General features: G+C 45.1%; 1 protein-coding gene across 1 annotated transcript in view; it reads left to right on the top strand.

The window, feature by feature from the left end:
• The window catches only part of LOC8041710 (glutamate decarboxylase), a 79,448-nt gene extending 56,207 nt beyond the window's left edge, over positions 1 to 23,241 (top strand). The window contains exons 7-14 of the mRNA XM_042293717.1: positions 188 to 359; positions 9,798 to 9,862; positions 15,649 to 15,727; positions 17,357 to 17,506; positions 18,951 to 19,000; positions 19,928 to 19,982; positions 22,220 to 22,309; positions 23,068 to 23,241. Coding sequence (XP_042149651.1) covers positions 188 to 359; positions 9,798 to 9,862; positions 15,649 to 15,727; positions 17,357 to 17,506; positions 18,951 to 19,000; positions 19,928 to 19,982; positions 22,220 to 22,309; positions 23,068 to 23,241 — 835 coding nt within the window. The remainder of the gene's footprint in view (positions 1 to 187; positions 360 to 9,797; positions 9,863 to 15,648; positions 15,728 to 17,356; positions 17,507 to 18,950; positions 19,001 to 19,927; positions 19,983 to 22,219; positions 22,310 to 23,067) is intronic.
• Positions 23,242 to 26,649: the final 3,408 nt, after the last annotated feature.

The raw sequence follows: 26,649 nt of genomic DNA, 5'->3' as shown, positions 1-26,649 counted from the left end.
CGTCTGATTCCTCTTCCCCGGCCCGTCTTTCCCTCGCCCTACCCCCTTCCTGAGTTGTAACTTCTATATAAACCGTTCAAACCGGTATCGCGTGAGATGAAGCTCGCCGCGTGCCGTTTGCCTCGCCACTGCAACGACACAGCGCCAGAGTCCTGACACCTTCGTGGCCAATTCTGAAACTCTCCAGGGGCAAGATGATAGTGGAGGAGCTGGAGAAGGAGATTGTGGCGTCCAAGGCCAGAGGCCATGTGCCGTTCTTCGTCAACTGCACGGCCGGCTCCACCGTGATAGGCGCCTTCGATCCCATCCACCCGATCGCCGACATCTGCGAGAAGCACGGACTCTGGCTCCACATCGACGTAAGTCGGCTGCTTTTGCAGCTATACTTACGACGAGGCGTGATTGTGCAACTTTATGATCAGCTGCCATGTGCTATTCCGCGTCAAGCCAAACATTTGTAACATTTAAAGATAGCAAATGTTTAACGCCAGAATTGTACATCTTTGAACGAGCCTACGAATTCATCTCAGTTTCGTTTAATTTAAACTAGAATTTAAATAAAAGAGCGATTTCGAAAAAGAAAAAAATCCTAATTATTTTGTTTTTAATTTTGATCCAGGAATCAAGATTCGATAAACATTGATCTTTGAGAAGTTTAAGAACTGTTTGTAAATAAAACCATGATAGCAATGATCTTCGCTTTTTAATGAGAGTTGCAAGAAATCGCATCGTTGTATGCAAGTAACGCGACTGGAAAATTTCCCGGTGGAGACAATGCGCTCGGCAATGGAAGTTGGTAATATATATCCTTTTAAAACATTTGTTTCTTTATTCAGTAATCACCTTTCAGTGCCCGTGGAGGTTACAGCAATGGGGTTTACAGAGATAAAAACAAACAAATCTTCATTCAAACAGCACACTTGTGCTTCCGTGAGCCGATTCCATTGTGCAATCGTTCGAAGGAAAAAAAAAAAGAATTGGAAATTATGCTTGTCCTAGTTCGGTACTCTAATTTTAAGACTGATAATTTCGACTACTGATCATTTCGACTAGATACATAATAGTTTTGTTTTAGGAAAGTCTCGCTATTTGTTCCGGTTTTATATTTGGTTACTGTAAACAGGAATTTGAATCGCACTTTTTTTTCCGACACGCTGAGTGTGATTCCATGTTTATCACATTTTTTAAATTTCTGTGCAGCTTTCCTTTCTCCCATATCTGCTGAGAACGGCCCTAGCCTCGTTTTTTCTTTGTTTTTTTTTTAAGTTGTTTGGGCTGGGTTCCAGACGACACAGGCGTACTCTACAATGGATATACCCAGTGTCGGCGCTAACGCGTTACAAGTAACGGCGTTACCGGTAACGCATATTGCTTTTTTCGGTAACATAGTAACGTACTCTTTAAATTTTCAAAACACTACTGGGTAACATACTTACGTTACTTATTTCAAGTAACACGTAACTTAGTTACATTACTCGTTACATCTTGTTCCCAAGACCTGAAAAAAAAAAAAAAAAAACTTAAATTTGTTTCGTGTTTCTATACTTCATTTCACCTTAACTCCAGACGCAGCCGACGCTACGAGCTGATGGGAACAATCAGACATCCTCCAAAGCGTACCCTTATCGTGTCCGTCATGTTCCTGTTCGTGTTCTATCACCGCTGAACCGATCATAAGCACAAAAAGTGCAGTGACTTGGGCTTTTGACGCTGTTTGACCAGTACCACTAGCTCGTAGGGTCGGCTGCGTGCGGACTTTCGCTGAAACGAAGTATAGGCGCCAAGCGATTAATTATTACGCTCATTCCAGATACCTTAACGATTTTGCCTGTCATTTCCCCACGCGAAACATTCCACTCTAAAAAAAGTCCTAACGCCCACGCCCTTTGTTCCAGTGTAAAAAAACGCTGTAAACATTGTTAACGTTAATTTATAAATACAAAGTAACGCGAAAGTAACGTACGTTGCGTTTTATCGGTGACGGTGACGCGTTCCATTTATATTCAGGTAACGTAAGTCCATAACGCATCCCTTTATTTTGCGAGTAAAAAGTAAGGTATATTTTCCTACTTTTTTCGGTAACGCCTACAACACTGGGTATAACCCGTGTCAAATGAGCGGTTGTCTCTAAGTTAGGTTGCGAACATTTTAAGGCATGTTGAATGAAATTCATCGTCGATGTTGGGCAGTGATGCCCATAATGGGCAATACTGAATGAAATTCAATATGATCAGCAAATGCTTCTTTCCTGATGTGAAAAAAAGTCGGCCCCACAGCCTCGGTTGCCTGTTAAAACAACGTAATGTTTGTGAAAAAAGAAATTATAATAAGGAATATGAAAGTCGGAGAGACGCGACTAATTGTACTCGCAGCGGTCTTGTTCATATAGTCGCCTTTCAAAATATTCCGACGCTGTTTTTACTCGTAGCGGACACAAGACCCTGGATGGATGGATGAACGCGGCTGAGCCCTTTGGATCGGGCGGTAGCGTATGCCACCTAGCCATTTTGTTTTACCATTTAAGCTTACAATATTTAAATGTGAAATCTATATTCACTCTGCACTGCAAAGAAAGTGGGGCTATAAAACCCCCTTGCCATCAGTTAATAGGAAAATACCTAGTTTTCCCTCGCTTTCAGCCACCATTCACTTAATCTTTGCTTGGTAATCTGTACAGTCTTGAAATCCACTCTCCCTTCACTGTCTCTAAAACCCAATGACTTTATTAAATCCATGTTGTCTTCGGTAGGCATAGGGTGAAGCCCTTTACAGTAGATTATCAAGCGCTCAGCCGTCTCGTCCTCCTCTTGACAAGCAGTGCACACTGTACCCATTTCCTGGTACCTCGCTCTGTATGTTCTGGTTCGCAGAACACCCGTCCTCGCCTCAAACAACAGTGCGCTTCCCCTAGAATTGTCATAAATGCTTTCTTTGGCAATAACTGTTTTGTTTAATCTATAGCTTTCCAGAGCCGTCTTTGTCTGCATTCCGTCTAGCCACCGATCTTTTTCTGTGGCCTTAACTTTCTTCTTAACTGAGACCTGCTCTTCCGTAGCTCCACTATAGCCTAAAAACTTTCCTCTTAATTTCCTAGTGCGCTGTCTCCACTTTGTGTCTATGCTCCTCATGTATAAACAGCTAAAAAACTTTCGTGCCCATTGGTCCCCATCCATTTGCCTCAACCGATCCTCAAACTCTATCTTGCTCAGAGCTTCCCTGCTCTCAAAAGACGCCCATCCCATGTCTCCTTGTACTCCCTGGTTTGGCGTTTTGCAATGTGCCCCCAAAGCCAGCCTACCTACTTCGCGCTGTTTTATTTCTCTCTTGCATGCACTTCGGATTTCGTGCAAAGCACTGCGTTTTCAAAAGTCAAGCCAGGCACCATGACCCCTTTCCAAATCTCTCTCACCACCTCATACCTGTTATAATTCCAAAGTGCTTCATTGTTCATTACAGCTGCCTTTCTGTTGCCCTTACCTATTATATACTTTTCATGCTCACTGAGATAATCTGCACCGTCACATATCCATACTCCTCTCTCCACTGTAATATTCTGTATCTTCAGCCTCTCAACTTCATCATTGTTAAAAATCATGACTGCTGATTTTTCACTACTGAATTCTAAACCTAATTCCTCTCCTTCCTTACCACAGATGCTCATTAATTCCTGGAACTCTGTCCTGTTGTTAGTCATTAGTACAACATCATCCGCATACATCAATCCCGGTAAGGATTGCTGAATGTTTTGGCCTAGCTTACTGTACGAAAGGTCGAATCCAAGCCCACTCTTCTCTAGTCTATCCTCCAACCCTCTCAGATACAACATAAACAGCAAAGGCGATAACGGGCACCCCTGCCTAAGGCCTCGGCTTATCTCTATTTTCCCCGTCGCCTTTCCTTCCCATGTTATAATCACCTTATTATCTTTGTAAATGTTCCTTAATAGGGCTGTTAGTCCTTCATCTTGGTTTAAGCTCTCCACTATGTCCCACAGGTTCCTTTGATTCACATTGTCATAGGCACCCTTGATAACCAGAAATGCCAGCCAGAGCTCTCTGTTTTGTTTTTGCGCTATTTCTATACATTTTGTTAGAGAAAATATATTGTCCTCTAACCTTCTTTGTTTCCGAAATCCGTTCTGTAACTCACCCAGTATGCCCTCGCAATCTACCCACTCCTCCAGTCTGTTCTTTAAAATCTGCATTACCAACCTGTAAATAACTAGTGTCACGGTTATGGGACGATAATTCCTAATATCAGACTTATCTCTCTTTCCCTTATATATCATACTCATCCTATTAAGCCTCCATTCATCTGGAATATTTCCTTTTGTTATCATAGTGCTCACTACGTCCCTTAGTTTTGCCTTAGATTTAGGACCCACATTCTTCACCAGCTTGATTGGGATCCCATCTGTGCCTGTCGATGTGCCACTAGGGACTCTTCGTTTCGCCTTTTCCCATTATCTTTGTCCAAAATCCGCGATGGCACAAGCTGGACTGCTACTTCCTTCGGTTCTCCTATCTTCCACATGTACCCGTTCCCGAAATTTCTCCTCCATCACTGCCCCTATATATCGTATCCATGGGCGTACCAACCGGGGGGGGGCAAGGGGGGCATTTGCCCCCCCAGTTCTCAGAGTGGGTGGGCAAGGCATGCGTTTTGCCCCCCCTGAAACGGCCGCCACTGGGCAGAGCAGACACAGGCCGGCGGCGCCCAAGGAATACCAAGGGCACTGCCCCCCGACCCGCGCGGGCATATTTTTAACGCGCAGGCGATACAAACCCTAGCAACGGTGCTCGCGCACGCCGGATTGGCTGGTTTGTGGAGCCTTGCCCCACGAACAAGGCTACACGGTAACCTAACGGAATCCATCCGCGAGACATGGGCCGGACGGGCCGTCCAGACCAGGACGTAGGCCCTTACACAAAATAAAGTTTTGCTTGCTTGCTTGGAGATAGGCGCTGCCGCCGTCAACATAGGCAGCGGATGCAATGCGAGTTTCCGAAGAGGTAGCGTAACTTAGTGGTGAGATGTCTGCCTCATACGTGTCAGACCCGGGTTCTATTTATGGTGTGGGCCGGCTTACTTCTTTTTATTTTTTTTCTCAAACATTTTGTTTTGTCGAGGCATTTGGCGATATTTACATTTCTTTTTTACCATTAACACTAAAAAAACGAATGTTGTTGACGAAACATCGCTAAACTAAATCGTATCGACTCTATTTACGGAAGTGCATGGGGGGCAGCGGGGCTTGGGTTGCCGACCGGACGCCGCAAAGCGGCGTGTACGGGGGGTGGGGGGGCTAGGTGGGTTAATAGATTTGTAATTAGCAGCCGCACACCGTCACCGCGAAGCGGCGTGAACGCAGGCGCGGGGGTGGGTTAACGCGCTTCGAGTGATACACGAGCAGCCCATCCGGCGTGAGCGTCGTTGTTAGGGGTTCTATCGCCTGCACCGTAAAAGGAGCAGTGTGTGCGCCTCCTGTAGTGGGCAAGAATTCCTACATTGGAGAGAAGCGGGGACAAGCCCTTTCTTCAAATGCGTCAAGTCTCCTTGAGCTTCGGAATACAAAGAAACGCCACTATTCGGCGCTAATCCCACAGTTACTCGACCTCTCTTGCGTCGTGTCTGTTCGCTCCCCGCGCCTCGTAGCAGTGTTGTTGCAGTGGGGGGGCTCGTTAAAATTTTGGGGTTTTTTGGACTATCTAAATCACTTTCTTCCTTCCCATCCCCCCCTTTTCTACTCCGCATGCTTCCCCCTCTGCAAATATCAGCTGACCTTCCGACATCTTTTCTGTGTTGATAGGCAAAACAACCACTAAAATTAGAAAGTAATTTGTAATTTGAGTGGAAGTCACTCGGAAAAGTAGTTAAAGTAAACTACGAATTACTAGAATATAAATGTAATTAAAAGTTACTAAACTACCCAGAAAAGTAGTTAAACTACAGTAACTTGAGTAAAGTAGTTGAACTACGTACAAGTCTGGCCCGGCAGGCGCTCTGCGTAAGGGTTTTCACCTATCTGCCTAGCCCCGCACACCATCACATGGGCCAAGAAAGGTGTAGTTTTACTGCAGAGGAGAAATCAGCAGGGCCCAAGATGGTGACAATGGAGGATGGGGGACTGTTCCAGTGGCTGATGGCTTGAGAAAGGAATGACCAATTGAAAGCGTTAGTAGAGTCAGAAATGTGCTTGATGGTGCAGACGTTGTTGAGGCGAGAAGATGTTCGGTCGGGGGGTAATAACAAAGTGGTTTTGAGGTCGGGAATGTGGTAGTAGATTTTGTGAATAAAGCACAGCTGAGAGATTTTTCTGCGAAGTTGCAAAGAGGACATGGTTAGTTCAGTTTTTAGCGCTGAGACACAGAAAAAAAAAGTCATAAGTGGATGAAATGAAGCGAGCAGCTCTGTTCTGAACTGCCTCTACAGGGTATTGATGAGGTACAGTCGATGGGTATTCAAGATTGTTGAAGCATATTCTATTTTTGGTCTGACGTACGTGTCCAAGGTTAGCTTACGAACAAAGGGTGGAGCCCTTTTTAAGTTACGTCTGCTTAGTCCAAGAGTTCCAGATGAATCGGCAGTCATGACTTCAATGTGGTTATTTTAGGGAAGGTCAGATATTAGTCTTACACCAAGGTATTTATACACAGTAGCGGTCTCAATCAGATCGGAGTACAAGAAGTAATTAAATGACAGTGTTTGTTTTTTTTCTTGGTGAAGTGGATTAGTTTGCGTTTATACTTGTTTAATGACATAATCCACTCTTTGCACCAATTGTTAATTTTCTCTAGATCTTCCTGAAGCTGGTTATTATTTTGCACACAAGTTACTTTGTTATGGATGACGCAGTCGTCGGCGAAAAAGCGGTTTTTTGAAGAAATCCCAATGGGGATGTCATTAATAAATATTAAAAAGAGTAAGGGCCCAAGTACGAACCCCAGGGGAACACCAGGAGATACATTTACTAAGGAAGATTCATGATCATCATGGACGTGACCTGTACACGGGAAAAAAGAAAGTCACGAATCTATGCAACCGGTTATTTGGTCGAGGCAAAAAGATGATAGCTTAGAAAGAAGGCGTTGATAAAAAACACGGCCGAACGCCTTGGAAAAAAAAAAAAAAAAAAGAAACTGCGTCAGTGTTTTCATTTCAAGGTTCAAGGTTAGTGTGCAAGTCATGGATGAAGTCGCAGAGTTGTGTTTCGCCGGAAAGTACAGTCTCCGGCGATATGAAAGACCCACTGGGAGCGCGTGGCCGAGGCGGTGGCTGGTGGGGGCGCTGCAAGCACTCCGGGCAGTTCCATTCTGCTTCGAGGGGAGGACGCTCGTTCGGCACTCTGCACAAACTGATAAGCGCGTTTCGCTTTATCTGAGCCCGAGTGAGCGTCCTCCCCTCGAAGCAGAATGGAATTGCCCGGAGGGCTCGCAGCGCCCCCGCCAGCTACCGCCGCGGCCACGCGCTCCCAGTGGGTCTTTCATATTGCCGGAGAGTGTACCTTTTTGAAAACCGTGCTGCTGTTTAAAGAAAAGAAATGGGATGATAGGTGCCTCATGATATTGGAGTAGAGGATATGCTCAAGTAGTTTGCAAGAAATTGAAGTCAATGAATTAGGGCGATAATTAGATGCGGAAGAGCGGCTGCCCTGTTTAAAGACTGGGAATTACCCTTCCCACCTTTTGGTCAGATGGAAGGCACCTTTGAGATAAGGACTGAATAAAGATAAGTTTTAAATACTCACTCGAAATAACACTGGTGTTTCTTTTAAACTTTAGAGTTGATGTTATCGGTTCCAGCGGACGAAGTAAGTTTTAGTTTATCAATCAATGTTATAATACCGGCGGAGTTAACGTTAATAGGATGCATGCGCTCGTAAAGCTCTTCAGGGAGAGTGGGGACGGAGGTTAAGCACTCGTTAGTAAACACTGATGAAAAATATTCGTTAAACACAGAACTATCATGGTCGACGTTGCACATCCGACCATTCCTAACTCTCCCCATCTTCCTAAACGTCCGTGTGTGTCCGAACACCAGAAACCGGAATTTTAAAGGTTAAAAACGGCACGTTGCGAATATGGAACGCGCACTTTCATGCAAAGCTGACGTCAAGTGACTCAAATCGAAAAACATGCATATTTACAATATTGTTATCTCTTCTGGTGAAGGCTCAGCAACCGTTGCATCCGTTTTCGCGCACGAAACGGCGACTACCAGAGAAAGTAAGAACGCAGTGATTGCCTTTATTTTAACAATGTAAACACACTTGCAGGCGTGCGCTGATGAAGCCTCAAAATCAAAGCTCTCATAGTGTGATTCGTGACTGTGCTGGCTACTACCCAACCTCGTTGTCACGCCACTTTCTGGAGGCATACACCAAAATTACAAGTAAACACACAAAAGCGACATTGATACAATTATCTTCTAGAATATCACCTTATTTAGTTATAACTCTTTCAATAGGCGCTACAAGTTGTATTTATTTTAAGAAGAAGCAAAATTTTTTTCGTGAGAAAAAACAAAATATCAATGTTAAGTCTGGTAACGTTGTAATTTTGCCGAATCATTGCCAAATCTTTAGAAAAGTTGGACAAAAGTTGCGCCGAATTTTCGATTTGGGGGGGGGGGGGGAGAGGGTCTGGTTTGCCCCCCCACTCAAAAACAAGTTGGTACGCCACTGATCGTATCGCATTATCTCCAATTGATCTCCCTGATGCGAGAGTATGAACCTCTGTCTAGCTTGCGTCGTTTCACCGAGTGAGTTCAAGTGCTCCCAAAAATTCTTAGCTGCGTTTCTATTTTTCTTGCTTACATTACTCATCCATTCCTCACCCTTTCTCTGAATTTTCGCATTGATCAAACTGGATGCCTCTCGACGACATGTTATAAAAGTGTCCCATTTTCTCTTTACTTCCGTTTCTGAATCCCCACTGCGCTTGGAATACCTGTGTTCTCTAGCGGCTTCTTGACGTTTTTGTATCGCTTGCTTCATTTCTTTGTCCCACCAGCTTTTCGGTCTATGTCCTTGCTTCCCCTTTCGTTTGCTCTGAACTGTGTCTAGTTCCAAAGCAAAAAGCCTGGTTAGGCTCTCATAGGTCCAATCTGTATACTGTTGCCCTGAAACTGCTTCCTCTATTCTTTTAGCAACTATTTCCAACTCTTTGTCGCTGCAGAAGGTTTGCTTTGAATTATGTTGTCTAGTTTCATCATTTACTTCTCTGGCAAAATTCAGCTTAATACGCTTGTGATAACCCTTTTTTCCAGAATGCGCGCCATCTAGCGGCTGCTGCACCAACCTTCGGAGTCCGCCATTGCTCGATCATATACTCTGAGCGCTCATTGGACACGAGGGCATGCGTCAGTGTTCGGCGAATACTCGGATCCAATCATGCCCTTCGTGGCCAAAAAATAGCAAACGCCAAAGTTGCCCGATGGACCTTCGAAAAGGGTCTATTGAGCCGTCTAAATATTGATCCTATGAGTGACCTGAGAGGACGACTCGAAAAGTAAACGCACTTCAGCTTCGATGCTCCTATTCATAGTGCTTTCGGTTCGCCCTGCCGCCGGATGATTGGCGGACAAACTTAACGACTTCATTTTCAGAACCTCCTTCGTGTAACTGCCGCACCAATGTACTCAAAACACCACCCACAGGCTGGGGTTTCTAATGTATTGTGGTCCGGCGTGTGTACATACGTGTAATGCAGCTCGAGTTACAGTTTGGAATGCAAAACAAATGTAACGTCCAACGTGTTGTAAAACTGTTTGGATCATAGCGTTTTTTTTGGTTGCAGAGTGCGTGGGGAGGAGGATGCCTGCTGTCCAGAAAGCACCGTCATCTCATGAGCGGCATCGAAAGGTGAGACCATCACTTAGTTCAGAATTAACAACAGATGCTTGTTTGTGTTTTTCTGACAGAACTAGACTTTAGGAAAACCTGCGCCCCAAAAACTTAATTCCAAGCAAAAAAAAAAAAAGAACAAATTCTAGTGATTATGTTTGAGGGGGGAGGGGGGTCGTTTACATAAATCCACCGCTAATCCAGAAAAATAAGGCATAACTTGAACTTGTTATTAATTTTTCATATTCTGATCCACAGAAAGTGTTAGAGGCGATAAGAAAATAAAAACAAAATATAAAAGAAAAAAAAACTTTCAGCCTTTCCACTCTGGTGAAGAAGGAAGAGCAGCGGAGCTGTAGCTTCTGTTCGCGGCGGTGGCTTTCCACGCGAACGATCTGCTCGTCTTTCGCAAAGGAATCTGAAGCGCCCGACGCACTCGAACTTTCGACGATAGCGGGTTCGCAACGGTTGCGAAACCATTCGCGCTGCTTCGCGCACCGCCGCTTGTTCCGTTCCCGCTCTTCTCCCTCCGAAGAAATGCCGCGCTCTCTGAGCGACGGCGGCACGCAGAAAACAGGCAAACACAACACTGTGGACAGCTACCGCCATCTAGGAGTGACGGCAGCAACCGTCGAGTGACGGCAGCACCGTCAAAATTTTTTTGCGGGAGACACGATCCTGGGGAAACTAGCCCTTAACAGCTCCGCTGTAAAAACACACCCAAATTTGTACTGCGATTGACAGCTATATGCTGCGTTGTGAAAAGGTATGTTCAAAGAGATTTGGTTTCAACCAAGTGTGCTGTACAATGTTTTCAATGGGTTATTCGCTTGCAGTGGAATTGATGTAGAAGACGTGTGTGAGATGTGTGCTTTGGTGGAACGATTGTGCAAAATATTGCATGTTAAAAGCACACACACATACAGACGCACACACAGAAAGACGTGCTTTTTTATAATTTTTTTTTTTTTTTTGGGGGGGGGGGGGGAGTAAAACGCTAAACGGGGCCGCCCGTAACCGCGTCTGCGGTGGAAGAAGCGAAAGTACGTACGGTACACGAGCTGTACTGAGAGGCCCGGAGAAGGCACGAGGACGGAGCTTGGGCGGCGGCAGTGGGGAGGCGAGGGAGCGTGTCCGCACAGCGTGACCACGTGGGCATTTCGCAACGGCGGCTCCCGGAAAGGGGGGGGGGGGGGGGGGGGAGTGTCGCCGGAGCAAGAACAGTGGCGGCCTACAGGGGGGTAGAGAGGGGGAAGCGAGAGAGAGCCTTGCCGTGTGTGAGGAAGAGGAACGACGGGGAGAAGGAGAGCAGCGCCTCTACTGTAGAGTGGGGTTTTGCGTTCGTACATGACCATTTTTTGCCGAAATCGGGCGCTAAGAGATACCACTATAAAACACAAAAACATCTACATTGCAGGAACATGCGTAGGGTTTTCATACATATAAATTAGTCGTTTAATTTCTGCGTTTGTTTCAGTTACATGTTTTGTCTTGCATTCGTGGTCACGTTTGATTGCGTGGTGTTTGGCTTTTAATTACTTGACAATTCTTTAAACAGCCAGAGGTAATGGAGGTCAGGTGTCAAAAATCAGCGTCTCTATGACCACGTCCTTAGCGGAAAACATGGGTGTTTAATTTACGATGGTTACAGAGCGTTCCAGCGGCCAGTCCCGGTCTTAATAAAAAAAAACAGTTTTAATTTGTTTTCCTCTTCCAGTGAAATGTTCGATACCATAAATAAGATTAAGGTGGTTCTCAGCTTCATGTTTGCTTTCGAACCTAGTGCCTCTAACATGCATCACGCGGTACAACACCCATGTTCATCAATACCAGAAAGTGGTAGAAGATCTGAACTCCTGTTTACTTTACAGCTTGAAAGGTTCACTCCTTTGCATGTTGCCCAACCGTGTTGCTTTGATATATTCGACTCAAAAACGCAGGCCACTGCGTCATTCACGTTTACTATAACGGTATACTTGCATTCCTTTCAAATGTTGTCTGAATGAAAGTTACGCTTTTCACCCGGCATTCCTCCCTAAAAAGTTTGGCGACAGCCTTTATCCGTGTATTACCACTTAAAGTGAAACAAAAGGCACCATTTTGTTTTGCACCACGTTTTGTTTAGTGCCGCGCTAAAGCGATGTTTCACCATCGGTCGGCAATTCCAGCCAAACTCATTTACACATGCGATCACCTCAGATTTCCTCATCAAAACTGACTCGCAGTCACAACCACGATTTATTAAAAACAGGATCATCACAGACACTCACTATCGTGATTCAACGCGTAACTAAAACTCACTCGCACTCACAATTACATTTATTCAAAACAGGGCCATCACACATATTCACCATCATGATTAAACACAAAACCAAAACTCACCCACCCTCATCATCACGATCATCACGCTCACAGGTCATCACGGTCATCACGTTCCCAGATCATCAAGGTCATCAGACTCACGGTCATTACACTCACACCAGAGCACAATCATCACAATTAGTTGTCGAGTAGAACTATGTCGGAACGGTCTGTCTTCGCCATTTTTACGTTGTTTATCGTGTCCCGGAGGACAGAGAAAACATCTCCTTCATTAAAAAATGTCGCGATTCCGCTGCATAATCACCAAGCATAAATCGAGCTTTTTTTCCCCAGCTGCAGCCGCGAGTGGCAGCCGCAGAAAATACGGGGAGAAGATCACGTGACCTCACTCGGCTCCGAGCTGCAGCATAACGTCCGCTAATGTAACCAGAGAGAGGGAAAGGAAGCGTCCTTCGAGAGAGCACACGGAAAGTTACACGGCACCCCGAATTACGCCACTAGGTGTGCGACCAGGTGTCCCTACAGACTGGGAGTGAGTTGAGGGGTGCCAGAAATGCCAATTCTGTTCTTTACTTTAGAAGTGTCAGAGGGAAACTCCACAAATTTTGACCGAAGTCCGGATATCGTTGCACCCCCCTCCCCCTTTAAGGCGAGCGCGCTAGAAATAGTAGCTTCTGTCCTAGAGCGTACCGGCGTAGCGCTCGTTTTCCTCCTTCACAAAACAACAAAACCCCATGCGTGGGGTGCCGCGAAGTCTTCAGAAAAGCGGTCGAGGCGAGCGGGAGAGCCCTGATGCCTCTCCTGACACTCCGCAACCAGACTTGTAGACGTTACTAAAAGAAAGTAATGAGTTACATTTACAATCGCCTAAGGCTAAATTGCAAGTAATAACAGTTACAGCCATTCCTCCATAAGCGCGAGTAATTGCTGACTCAAAAAGTAATCCGTTACTTTCGCGATGTTGCTTTCAACCTCACTGTCCCTGAGTAAGACACAAAACGCAAGGGTTATGGAAGCGTTTATTGTTGCCACCAGTCACACTTTCGCGACCTTGAGCAACAGGTTGCTTTCGGAAATCTTGTCGGACATCTTGCCTCGTTTCTGAGTGAAGACGTCGTCCGCCGTGCTGAACACCCTCTCAATCGAGGGATTCACGAATGTATGACGCACTGCATTGCGTGTTTCTTGCAAATGATATAACAGCTGTCTGCCCTAGTGAAAGCGTCAGGCTTCGTTAGTTTTGTTTCTGGCCGCCATCTTACATGTTATTCCCGATCCGATTGAAAACACCTCCACATTTTAGATGCAATATCTCTGAAATTGGGGGGGGGGGGGGGGGGGGGGGGGTCTTGTTTGGTATATAATATTTTATGGTACTCAAATCGCTGCGCTATAAAATGTTAAAATAAGAACACAACTTTGTGGTTGAGAATGAATCAATAAAATATAGCCCTGCCAATGAAAAGTAATTAAGCTCCAAATTCCCCTACCTGTTTCAACACATCCAACGTTTATTCAATTGCCAGGCACATGAAGACAATGACATCTCACTTGCTTCTAGGCTGATATAAAGCGAAAACAAAATAAAAAAAACACCTGAAAATACTACTTGCGTTTTTGGTTCGCACCACGTGACAGCGCTTTTTGTACTTATTTTTTGGCGACGGACACGGGGATGTATTGCAATGATGAAGGTTGATTTGTCCATCAGTGCGCAACACTCCAGAAGCCGCGAGACGGCATGACTAAAATAAGCACACTGATTTGACATAATACAACATTTCATTAGATATTTCGCCTCCAATGTGGAAGGCATATGCTCTGTTCCTACCAGTCGGTGTCTGCTTACTCAAGGTATAGTGGCTAGAGGTATCAGCTAGAATGCAAACGGCGACCAGGCAGTACAAACCAGGCTGACGCACCGCTTCCGCGCGCGCGTCGGGAGTGGGAGGCGAGTGGCCGTGGGGGAGGTATCGGACGCAACGGGTGATTAGACACATTGAAACACCTCCACTACCGTTCTGATACCTGCAAGGCCGCGTAGTCTCCACTGCCTGGCAGCCGTTGCGCATTCCAGCTCATAACGCTAGCCACTGGGCCTATCGCTTACGATGAAATAATCCAGGAAGCATTGATCATATATTGGACTACCAGGTTTGAAGATTACATTTTTTTCGCTCGAGCTCACTGTTGCATTTCCCAGGCCTAGAGCCCGGCCCAGCTACTCTGAGTGACTAATACACATTAGTTGCATTAAAACGTTAAAATGTTGCAAGGGTACATCGGGAAACACCACACAAAATATAGAGGCTAAACATAACAGGTTTAACTTCGTTGGAGTCTACTGTTACTGACAATTTCAATTCAGTTAAAGGTGGCGAGATAACTGTAGGTCATAGCCTATGAGGCGACATCTGTTTTTGCAGAAGCGGACAAGAGTTGTTGTCTTCATACCACCAAAGACAATTTTCAACGAATAATTTTTATGCCATCTCGCCGTGACGTACGAACACACACAATCTGCGGCACATATCGCAAGGTATTCAAAATGTCACTCGAAGCTGATCAATTACGACACCACTTTGCTGCACCTGTCCAGTGATGATAGGAAAGTACCGCCAGGCGTGTGCAAAGATGACATGTACAGGTGAAAACGAGCGGTGAGGGGAAAGCGAGTCACTTGTCTTTATCGCGGTGCGAAAGTTATATTTAAGCAATCGGGCAAGAATTCCACGCACGCTGCCACCAACAGCAGCCTAAAACCACACGAGCCTTTGTTTGCCAGGGGGGGGGGGGGGGGGGGGGGGAGCGTTCGGTTGCCACGTAAGGGCTCGTTCACACTTGCGGAAAACAATCTTGCCGCCGACCAAATTTACAGGGTGAAAAAAGACCGCGCCGTTCACACTTGTTGCCGCCCGCCGCGTCAGCGCGCCTTCGGTCTCTCGCAGATACCAGTGCAGACTGCCCTTGGCTTGAGCGGTGTTTTCAAAGGATTGCTCTCGCGGACTTCCTCTTGCGGTTAACGCTAACCGGCAGTGCCGAGAAGGCAGTCTCAAGCGAAACTTCAAACCCCGCGCAGAAGTTGAGAAGCGAGAGCTTCCTAGCCCACCAAGATGCCCCGGGAAATCACGTGACCAAAAACAGTTCACGCAAATTCCAGCGCTCACAGGTCATCACGGCCATCAGACTCACTACTCATCAAGGATCCTCACGCTCACGCTTAGGAGTTTTTGGGACCCACAATGAGACCTATTTGTTCTCAAAACTCCCGTTCACACTCACGAGTTCTCAGAGCTCACACTCACACTCATGAGTTTTCAGAACTCATGCTCACGATCACAATTTTCCGAGACTCGCGGTCTCACCCATGCTCAGCTCATATCTGGCTATGAGTTTGAGTGATCGCACGTATGAGTGAGGAATATGCCATGGTATACGTTTTACATGCCGTGATTAACGAAACCTCTGCTCCTCAAACGCAGGTCTGACTCCGTCACATGGAACCCCCACAAGCTCATGGGGACCCACCTGCAGTGCTCCACCATTCACCTAAAAGAAGACGTACGTCTCGTTAAATCTCGTATTTTATTTTCATAGACACCTTTGAATCGAACTGTCCGGTGCATGGTGGAAGAAGGGAGAGGTGTCGAAACAAGGCCACAAACGAGGTCGGAATTCCACTTGGGTGTCGCGCATCTTCCGGCGGATCACAGTTGGGTGGGGACTCGGCGCGCAGGCGCGGACTTAGAAACGTGAGCGGGACTAGCAGAGGTTCCTCAAACTTCTGTCATGCTGCAACATCTCACGGCGTTTGTTGGAAATGGGAGCGAGCCTTCGGGGGGAGGGGGGACACACTTGCTCCGTGGCGAGGCGCCGCCGATCAAACTTCTCTATCTGCTTAGTCTCTGATTAAGTAAACTCATTTTGTAATTAAAAAAATAAATGAAGGAAAAACTTACTTTAACAGAATGTTTTTAAGCAAAATGCATTAAGATTTGTCGGACAAGGTTATTTTCATTGATGTAAAAACAGCATCACTTTAGACGGTTGAAGTGTTTGACAAAGCAGAGGACGGTCGAAAAGCTTCACACGCGACGATATGCACAACGGCTACAACGATTGTCTTACTTTACCTCTCCGTTTTAATAGATGAAATTTAAAATGTCACTACCCCGCAGCGGTCTTTTGTGCTTTAGCTTGTTTTGTTACTTGGAAGTTAAGTGAGTAACTTTGTGTCTGTTCAATGAAAAACAACTAACACTCCACTGTTATTTGGGTTGAGGTAATGCATCTGTAGTATAATGTGAAGAATGCTCTTACACCGGAAGGGGTGACTAGGTTATCGCGCGCCCCTTCGCGATGAAAGGAGGAAGCCAGAAGCGCTCGAGCGCGAGCACCACTTTTTATTTTTTTGCTGCTTTACTGAAAGAAGAAAAGGGCAATCGAAAGTAAAATGTCAAGCTGAAGTTGATAGTCTTTTACACACTTCGACAAAACAAGCGCTTAGCTCGGCAGTACTTTTATGGTAACTTGCAGTATTATATCGCGCGAAGCCAGTTTCTTTTTACGATTTATCTTGAATTAAATGGGCCCATAATGTATATTACGATAAAGGTTTTCATAGGGGACAAGGTAGAGGTTTCCATAGAGGATTTAGTAGAGGTATAGAGGTACATAACATAACTAGTAGCCTTAGTTTTAATGTCTATGATTATTTTGAACATATGCAAACGTCAAATGTGTTGTTTGGAGGTATGAACAACTGAAAGGTAGGCGGCTTTAAAATCCTCTCTGATGTCTTCGTTGTAGACTGGAAATTTAGTCATGCAGTACGACTCCTAGCTTCTTTTTTTTTTACATACATTGCGTTATTATTACATGACAACTTGCCAGTGCGGTGCTCATCCAGATCTAAACGAGCAGTGGCGGTAACCAAACCCACGAATACCTTCAAGGATTTCCTTTGTAAATATAAAAAAAAATCCAGATATTCCGCCATTCTTCTTGGTATTAAAAAAAAAACACCTGTGGTAGATTTTTATTTAGATCGCTCATTGAACAGTACCAGCAAGTATTCGTATTCATTTTATTGGCTTTGTATCCGAAAAAAAAAGGTCAACGTTCGTATGGCGTGAGATATTGCTGTGGTTTCATTCCCCCGGTGTCCGGACGATTGGGTTTTGTGTGCAGGGCTTGCTGCTGAGCTGCAACCAGATGTGCGCGGAATACCTGTTCCAGCAGGACAAGCACTACGACGTGTCCTACGACACCGGGGACAAGGTGCCCCAGTGTGGTCGCCACAACGACATCTTCAAACTCTGGCTCATGTGGAGGGCCAAGGTGAGACTACACATGAACCTGTTATACATGTATGTGTCCCCAGAGTAGATTCGGGACTCCGAAACATTCCCGAGAAAAGTGAGTTCGAGATTCCGCGCGGAATGACCCCGAATCTTTAGAGCTCCCAGCGCGGGGATGCCGGGAAGTCTGAAGAGGACTCAGATACGCTCCTTTCTAAATTTCCTCCGCTCGCACTGGCTTTTGAAACTTTAAATGGAAAGGGCGAGGTAGAGAAAGCACGTGAGGACAATCGAGGCCTGACTATGAACAAACGATGCAGGACAGTTATCATGTAAGTATTTTTGTACAAATGGTGTTGATGACCTTATCAATCCAAACGACTAGTCAGTCGTTCTTACAACATTGACACTCGGGGGAGGAGTTTTAGCTACTTTAACGGGTGGCTGCAGTGGAGATTACGCAGCAAAACAAGTTGGGCAAAGCGGTGCCTGCACATAGAAAGCTCAACCTTCTACGGAATGTGAAGTGAGAGGGACCATCGTAGCTAATAAAACTTGAAGAAATTGCTTCTTTTAAGTAAAGAATGAAACCAACAAACTTGGCAGGGTCAAGAATGGACGGTCTCGCAGACGACTAAGTTAAAGAGACGCTGTCAGCAGACGACAGAGTGATTCATCTGCTCGCTGCGCCTATCGGTATATGGCGACGCGAACCCGTACACCGTTGACCCTTGAAACTTTATTACTCTCATTTTGCAGAGAAAGGCAGCTATGCCTTAAAATTTCATGGACTAAAATGCACCACCTAAATACACACTAAATTACAAATAGCGCGAAGACAAAGACAGACGAAGATGTGTCTAAGACAAGGACAGACGAAAAAAGTACCTAAATGCATATTCGTTGGAAGTTTGAGCTTTCTATGTGCAGGCAGCGATTCTACTGGCTCGTTTTACAGTCTAAGATTACCTACGTATTTAACCACCCTATACTTGGAGAGCAGAGTTAGGTCTACTCTGCACGTCAAAATAATAAAAAAATAAAAAAAAGCTTAAAAATTTGGAATTCTGGAGAAAGTTTCTTTTACAACTCGGGGATTTCGGAGTCATTTGAAGAGTTTGAAAGTCGTGATTCTGGAGACCATTGACATTTTTCATTTGTATCAAATACGGAACCACTTCAGTTTCATGGTAATAACTTGAGGCAATGAAAAAAACTCAACTGAGTTTCTGATTTGGGGTTTCCGTGCCCATTAGATTCAAACCCCAGTGAGCACGCGGTATCAAGAAGGCATTCTCCCTTCCTGCCACCGAGGTTGGCAGCCACGGGAGCATGCTTCTCATTGTATTTCCCATTGGTTAAGACTGATTGAAAGATGATTGATATTTCAGTGCACCGCAGTGCGATATATACTCACAGATTTCTGACTATCCATTTGGTCTAGCAGTTTCGGTTCCATTGCTTAACTTCGTCTTACATTGCAGGGAACATCCGGCTTTGAGCGCCAGATCGATCACCTGTTTGACATGTCAAAGTAAGTAGCATGGAGTGCGCGTACAAGCTATCTGCAGAAATATATAGGGTTACGCTTTTACGAGACACAAGAAAGTGCCATAAAACTTTATTTTTAGCAGGCGCTCAATTTTCACACTTTAACGCAAAATGTACAAGCTAGGAAAAACATTTTTTCTCATATTAGGGTAATTAAAAACTTTGTACACTTAAAAAAAAAGGATTGGAGAGTCAATTTCCCCGATCGTAGGGAATTTAACGAAACAAACAAGCCCAAAAACGAAGGATAAAAAACGGTTCAACCTAAAAAAGAAGGTTACGTCGATCATTCTCAGGTCGAAATGCCTCTCCGACCTCGTGTCGTTCGCCAATATCCGTAGATATTAACTGCATCGTCGGCTTTTGAAGATCTCTGGCAAAGTGTAAACACAGTGTGTCTTAACCGAGCGGATAAAGAAAGGTTACTAACACGGTTCAGCGGACATATTTAAGGCAGGTATTCTCTTAGTAAACACTTGAACAAACACTTTAATTGATAAATGATGTCACTCTTAATGCTCGCTCTAAGTTTAAAATGCCCACAGTAAGTAAACACATATACAGACATTGTATAAAATATGTTAACTTATGTTTTAGTTTACATATGTTTTAGTTTAGTTTTAGTTTCCGCTGCGACATAACACCATTCGTCATCACACACGCCTCTCCAACATTTGTGACAATAATCGTACAAGGTAGCTGGGTTTTAAGTCGTTCATGTGATCTTGCGGGATTCATTCGAAGCAGTGTATATTTGAGTATAATGTTTTGCCTTTGTCAATTTCCGTAAATATGCTTCCCACGCGCTCCGTTTTCGTCGTGAGAGTGCGACGCCGGCGATTTTAGCGAAATAATATGCGACTACTCAGTTCTAATATTCACTGTTCACAACCGATAATTTCTTTTTCAGCTACCTGGTAAAGAAAATTAAAGATAGGCCTGACATGTTCCATCTATTACTAGAGGTGAGCAAAATATTGTAAACGTCAAGCTTCATTTGCGGCAGACATTTTCTTCTCGCAATACACATTACGCCTTCATTGAGGTTCCGCTTGCCACACACAGGGTGTATCCTTTTAGGCTTGAGAGATTTGTTTATAGAAAGCCGGTGATGCTATTGGAGCGGCAGACATTTTCTTCTCGCAATACACCTTACGCCTCCAGTGAGGTTTCACTTGCCATATACAGGGTGTGTCGTTTTAGGCTTTAGAGATTTGTTTAGCCGTTAATGCTAATGGTAACGATAAGTCGGCTAATTAACTAAATATGTTATTTCAGTTTATAGTTTCAATTTTAGTTTCATATGATTCTATTAAAAAACTTGCTAAGCGTCCTTGAAAGCCACTAAATAAGTAAATTTTAGAAAGACACGGAGAAGGTGAGAAGCACGGCGAGTTGCTCCTCGTGCAGCGGGAGCAAGGCTATCGGTTTGATAACGCGACGGCGCGGTTCTTTCGTTTCTTAACAACCGCGCTCCTTCAACTCTATCCTTGTGCTTGTTGCTTGTTACACGAGTTATAACTTTAGCGCACTTCTACACCTCCCATACGTTCAAAGTCTTTCTAAAAATTAATGATTTTGTGGTTTTCGATGAGGCCCAGCAAGTTTCTAATTGGAACCATACGTCTATTTTCACCAACTAAAAGGTTAATTGACAAATTTTAGTTAATTCGTCGACTTGTCGTGACGATTAGCCCCCTTTATTATGCACCTCCGGCCGTATATCTCACCTGCACAGAAGACCGCGTTAGCGTAGCTTTCGCTACTTTCTTAAAACAAATATATAAAGCCTAAAGAAAAGAAACACAGGGTAGGTTTTTCTTTTAGCGATATTGAAAAGCGTCCCTGTTTCTAGTTTACGCCTCACAATTCTCACTGTGCTCTGAAAATCTCCGCCGTGCACACTGTTTAAGATTGCACACGGAAAACCACTTTAAGGCTCGCTCACACAGTCCCGTTTTCTTACGTTACGTTACCAAAAGTCAGCGGGAAATCGGTGCTTCGTATTAAGCGTGCTGCCAATTCAAGGAGATAGCCTGGCACGCGACATTCGAGACACCAATGTTTCGGTAACGACGAGCTAGGACGGTGAGTTACGTGGCAACCAAGGACACAAGACTCGTCGTAACGTGACGTAAGGCGATGAGCTCGGTTCAACTTCTCACACAGCACCGTTTTCTAACGTTACGTCTAAGTCACCGAAACATTCGTGTCTCGAATGCCGCGTGCCAGGCTATCCCCTTGAATTGGTAGCCAGACTTAATACGAAGCACAGATTTCCGGTGACTTTTCGAAACGCAACGTAAGAAAACGGGTCTGTGTGAACGAGCCTTTAAGGCCGGTTCAGACACTTGCGTTTGAATGCGTTTGACAGCATTGTGTCGAGAACCGAAAGCGAGTCACCGGCACATCTGTGCTTCGTATGAAGCGTGGAATCCAATTCAAGGAATCATCCTCGCACGCGATATAAGCAGCAGTGATGTCCTGGTTTTTCGGTGCCGCAACGCAGTCAGACGCAGTCAAACGCAACTGTCTGAACCAGGCTTTAGTCAGTTAAACCGCAGGTGTAACGAATGAGTAGGGCGAGCGTTGTCGTGCTGCAGTGAACATGCAGTCAAAGTAAGAAAGGGGCGTCCTCACCTTTAATTACTAAGACTGAATGGCCACTAGTGGCCATACACTCTCAGTAAGGTCTTCGAAGGGTCTCACCTGTACCTCGCGGGAAAACGTACATTTAAGCTGCCAGTCACATTGCTGCTCCACCTCACCAAAAGACAAGGCGTTTGCTGCAGGCACGATGAGAAATTTCTATGCGGACACACCTGAAGCATTGTTTTAAGCATCTCTGCATCATACATATGTATGCTTTGAAAATGTCTGTAAACAGATTTTGTCTTACCAGTGTCGCATGACCGTTGCACAAGGACTGCCTCAGAGAGTGTCCGCGGACTATCTTATGGAGGACGTATATAGCAATGTGAGCATGGCTTTAGAGTGCACGATGGAGTAATCTGAAAGCGGCAGAAAAGTTTGGGGTGGATTCAGGCCCACGTTTCAGCACTGGGTGTGAGCTAATGCGCCGGCTTTATATTTTAAGTAGGTGATTCGCGTACATGCTGTGGGAAAACAAGACTGCTGACCGATGCATTCACTGCTACATATCTCTAACGTAACTGTTCGGCGCGTACTGCTTACCTTTCAGCCCGAACTAGTGAACGTTTGCTTCTGGTACATTCCGGAGAGGCTTAGGAACACTCCCCATAGCAAGCAGAAGGAGCAACAACTTGGAGTGGTGAGTTTTAGCGCCCTATTCTTACGAGTGTTTCGTCGGCCTTCTATGTTTCTTTTTCCTGCCTGGGGCGATTAGCAAAAAAACCTGTAAACACTCATCCTTAAAAAAAAAAAAAAATACAGGAGGAGGCTGGACGGCTGGATAGTATTTCTATATTTTTTGATGTACGCTTTTTGATTAAAATGAAAAAAAAAATAGTTGAACAGCCGGTGAAACAGGGGCGATAAACCATGTTCTGGTGCAGCGCAATTCCCCTCACCTTTGCTGGCCCTCGCGCTCCAGTCGATCTGTCTTATATCCAAAGCTATCTATGACAATAAAGATGTCACGAGAGCGCTCCTTGAATGAAACTGTGCGTTACCATGTCTCGTTGCAGCCCCAAAGAAACTTCAGTCGCGACAGTATGCGCTTACGCTAAATGCCTCACAGATCTATTTTCTTTTTTTAAGGAAAACGCGGCGAACGTATTAATCGTATATAATATATTATTGGTTACTATACATAAGAGTTTTCTCAGAATAAGGTTGTCTGACGTGGGCGAGCACGCGCTTGATTTGCTCTAGTTACTAACAGCCCAGGAAGCGCATGGTGTGGCGACTTCGGATCACCTGCCTCCGCATAATATTCGTTGATTAGCTGATAAGAACGCCGAAGAGCAAATCACGAAGTGTCAACGTAGTAAGCCAAGCCCTGTTTCTCTTCCGTTGTAGGCGAGTGTAGTAACCGAACGATGCCTTTTCTTTACCCTCGCCTTGCAGGTGACAGCCCAGCTGAAGGCCCGGATGATGAACACCGGCACGCTAATGATCACCTACCAGCCCATCTGGGACAAGCCCAACTTCTTCCGCAACATCGTCTCCAACGCGGGCGTCCGCCCAGAGGATATCGACTTCCTGGTACAAGAGATGGACCGCCTGGGACACGACCTTTAGACTGCCCTCCTACGAACTGACCGCGAGGAGTTTGCCCGGTTACCTTGTTCCGTTCGCAGTACTGCCTTCACGTTCGCTGACTTACTTCCGTCATAGTTCGGTTCAAGAGAATCCCCTCCCGGCGTTCGTACTAAGGGCCAAAATAGCCTTAGGGCAACCGCACTCTCGAAGGTTCGTGAGTGTACACTGCGCCACAACGCACTCGGACAGCAACAAACGCTGCTCTTCTTTTAATTGATTTTAACCCATCAGTGGGGCGACCGGTGTCGTGCTCCAATGACTATGCTGTTTCAATGGCGTGCATTTCGGCCACTGAACCTGCATCACCGTAGGGGAGGCCTACCCGACGTCCCTATGATTGGCTAAACTGTTTCGAGAAGAATCAGTGATTAGTGTATAATGTGTATTGCAGTATACATACATGATTTTCCGAGAATGTAAGGGGCCCTTCGCGTTTCAGCGAGTTATAATTGATGAACAATCCTGTTACTAATTATTTATATATATGTTTTTACCTTTTATACCAACTGCGGTCGGCATATACGAGCCAAGATGGGTTGCATTCCTATCAAAACATATATTTTCGGTAGGGAAATCTTTTATTCTCTAGTTGCGGGCAAACACTTATGGTATACCCAAGGCAAACACTTCACTTCTCTCCTCCAAGCGACGTAGCTTCGTCGACAAAACGACTCAAGGTCAGGAAAAGAAACGCACATTTGACATAGGGGTTCTCGTGCCTCTGCTTTTAGAACAAATATGCTAAATGTTAGTAGAATATCTGCGGTGCCAACGGCCGTATGTTGTTCGGCGAAGTCTGACTTCAAATTAGCGTTCATGTCCGGACGCGCTAAGAAAGTATGCCTTTGCCTCCATGTCCAGTGTCAGTGGTGTCACGACGACTGACCTGCAGCGTCCTATGTTCTCTGTCACGAGGCGCTCCTTGGGGGCGCTTGCCGACTACTCTTGTTGTGAGACTTCTGTGATTCTGTTACCTTATAAGTTATAAGGCAGCACCGTATAACGTTTCTGTTTAAAAGGTGTCAAAGCAAGTGTATGATATCTCTAACTAAAATGTGTTATTATATTGTATAGAAAGAAATATCGGCCGCGTTTCCGGCTTTGGAAAGAATTCTAGGCAGTGTTGTGTTTTCGGGGGGGGGGGGGGGGGGGGGGGGTAGAAAGCAGACGTATTCGCGGCGCATGACCATATGCCGTTGCCGCGAAAAGATGCCACGAAAAGATGCCAAAAATCGAACGCCAAACGTTGATTTGTAGATGTGGCGACAGAATGAGAAGCTTCAGCTGCTTCCGCGTCGGTCCATCTCCGAACGCCGCGAGAGTCTTGAGGATTACCAGCTATAAGACAAGGCCCGCACCTTTCCACATTCATCGTCATCACAAGTGAACTGCTGTACCGCCGGCTTCACACAACAATATCAACGCTAGCGTCCGGAGACGCCAAAACACACATGTGTCCCGTTCTTCCGCCGACCGTCATAGAGCCTCAGCGTTTACACTACCTGGAGTGGTATCGCATTTCACTCATTCTAACATAATGCGGGGGCATTGGTGTGTACGTGGTATTGACTTTAACCGCTTGACTCGCGCTTGAAAACGTTCAGAAGCGCACCGGAAGTGGACTGGAACGTCATACTCTTCAGCCACATTTGCCTCTCAACGTACAGCGTTCGACGTTCGGCATCTGTGTGGACGGCCCTCGAACCTTGATTGAGGATATGCTCTCTTAGCGCACAAAATACAACAGCAAAATCCCAAGTCTTCCAAATGCGGGTTTTGGGGAAGGACCGCGGAGCAGCCACGCGATCTGCTGGTCTCCAAGACCTCTCCCGCGCTTATAGTCCGTGTGCCAGGGACTGCGTGCTACGTGTTCTAGAAGAACGTCTATGTGTACGTGTAATAGAAGAAAGAGCGTTAGTGCATACATTCGTCGTGTGCTCCAGAGCGACGGACTGTTGTTGTTGAGTATTGCAGAGTTTAACCATGTTGCGTAGTTCACTGTTTCAAGGGTACGTACACATTGACGCGTGTGAAGCTTCACCATGAACCGCGCCTATAAAAAGTTTTGTTTTTGTTTTGATTTATGCATAATAGGAAAAACAAATCATTACAGAGATTACAAAACTACGCGTTTTAATAGCACTTTTGACACGAGGAAAGCTACGTAAGAAATGAGATATTTGCTATTTATATAGCACAAACAAAATTCTAGAACTGATTACCTCAGATGACGTTTTGCTTTTCAATTGTCAGTGGAAAGAGTCAACAAACTCGATGCTGTTGAGTATTTAACCCAACTATTAGAGGTTGTATATGTATTGTAACTACTTCGATGCACTTAAGCCTTATAGTAGTACAAAGCAGCACTATCATCTCATAGGTTCAATCAATTACACTATTCGTGGTAGAAAGTTAATAATATATGAAGGCCGAAACTATTCCGTGCTTTTCTTTTTTGCACTTACTTAGGTTACTTTTACTCGATGAAACACGCAACCCGAGCAATCGTGTTAAAGAAATTTCCGAATAACATTCCCAGTGATCTGAGACCTGTTCCGTGAATGTACATAGTCAAGCCCGCCTACGGTTGGGGTGCTTGAACCTAATATATATATTTATTTATTTATTTTTACTTTTTAACCTTCCAAGCCTCCAGTGTCTTGATGAAGGACATGAATTTGTGAGCGCGTCGTTCGATGCTTTTATTCATCACTCCTCGTTTTGTCTGAAGGTGCAGCATTATTGCAGTCGATGACATACCACAAGACACGTCTCTGCGGTTTCTGCATACATTTGCTGCTCTTCACGAATGGATGTTTTTTCCGAGGCACTTTAGGAAAGGGGCAAATACCAGGCGACGCTGAAAGCGGCTTAAAATAATAAAAAAAAATCGTAAGAGCAAAGTGTCATAAACAAATATTCTGTTGATTAGAAGCCCAAACTTTCTTGTCCAATTTCAATGACGTGCCCCATGAGAGAGGCTACCAGTCTTTTTTTTTAATTATTTTAATTTACTCTGTAGTACCTTGTAAGATGCGATCTAGAATAGAAGCTCTACCTCCAGAGCGAACTTCGTACCTTGAATAACGCTTCGGCGTACGCGCTGCCAAACATAACGGAAGGTCAGTGAGCGCGTCTTGAAGGTAGAGCTTCACTTGCTTATCTTACGTTCTTGTCATGTTTGCCAACAGAGTTGGTAGAAAGTTTTCAAGTGGACCCCGACGGACACGAGGCGGCGCCTGAAGTTATTGTTAACGTGTGATAGGCAAGTAATGTAAATGTGATTAGATATCCTTAAGGATTTTTTTTTGTTTTCTTTATTTATAATAGTTCACGTCATCTGTTAGCAGCTCGGCAACCCCTACGCTAAATTCTTAAAACACTCCT

Source organism: Ixodes scapularis, unplaced genomic scaffold (assembly GCF_016920785.2).
Source record: "Ixodes scapularis isolate PalLabHiFi unplaced genomic scaffold, ASM1692078v2 PGA_scaffold4__175_contigs__length_147842914, whole genome shotgun sequence".
In the NCBI taxonomy this organism is placed as follows: domain Eukaryota; kingdom Metazoa; phylum Arthropoda; class Arachnida; order Ixodida; family Ixodidae; genus Ixodes; species Ixodes scapularis.
Note: the sequence above shows the minus strand (reverse complement) of the source record. Positions and strands in the feature narration are given on the sequence as shown.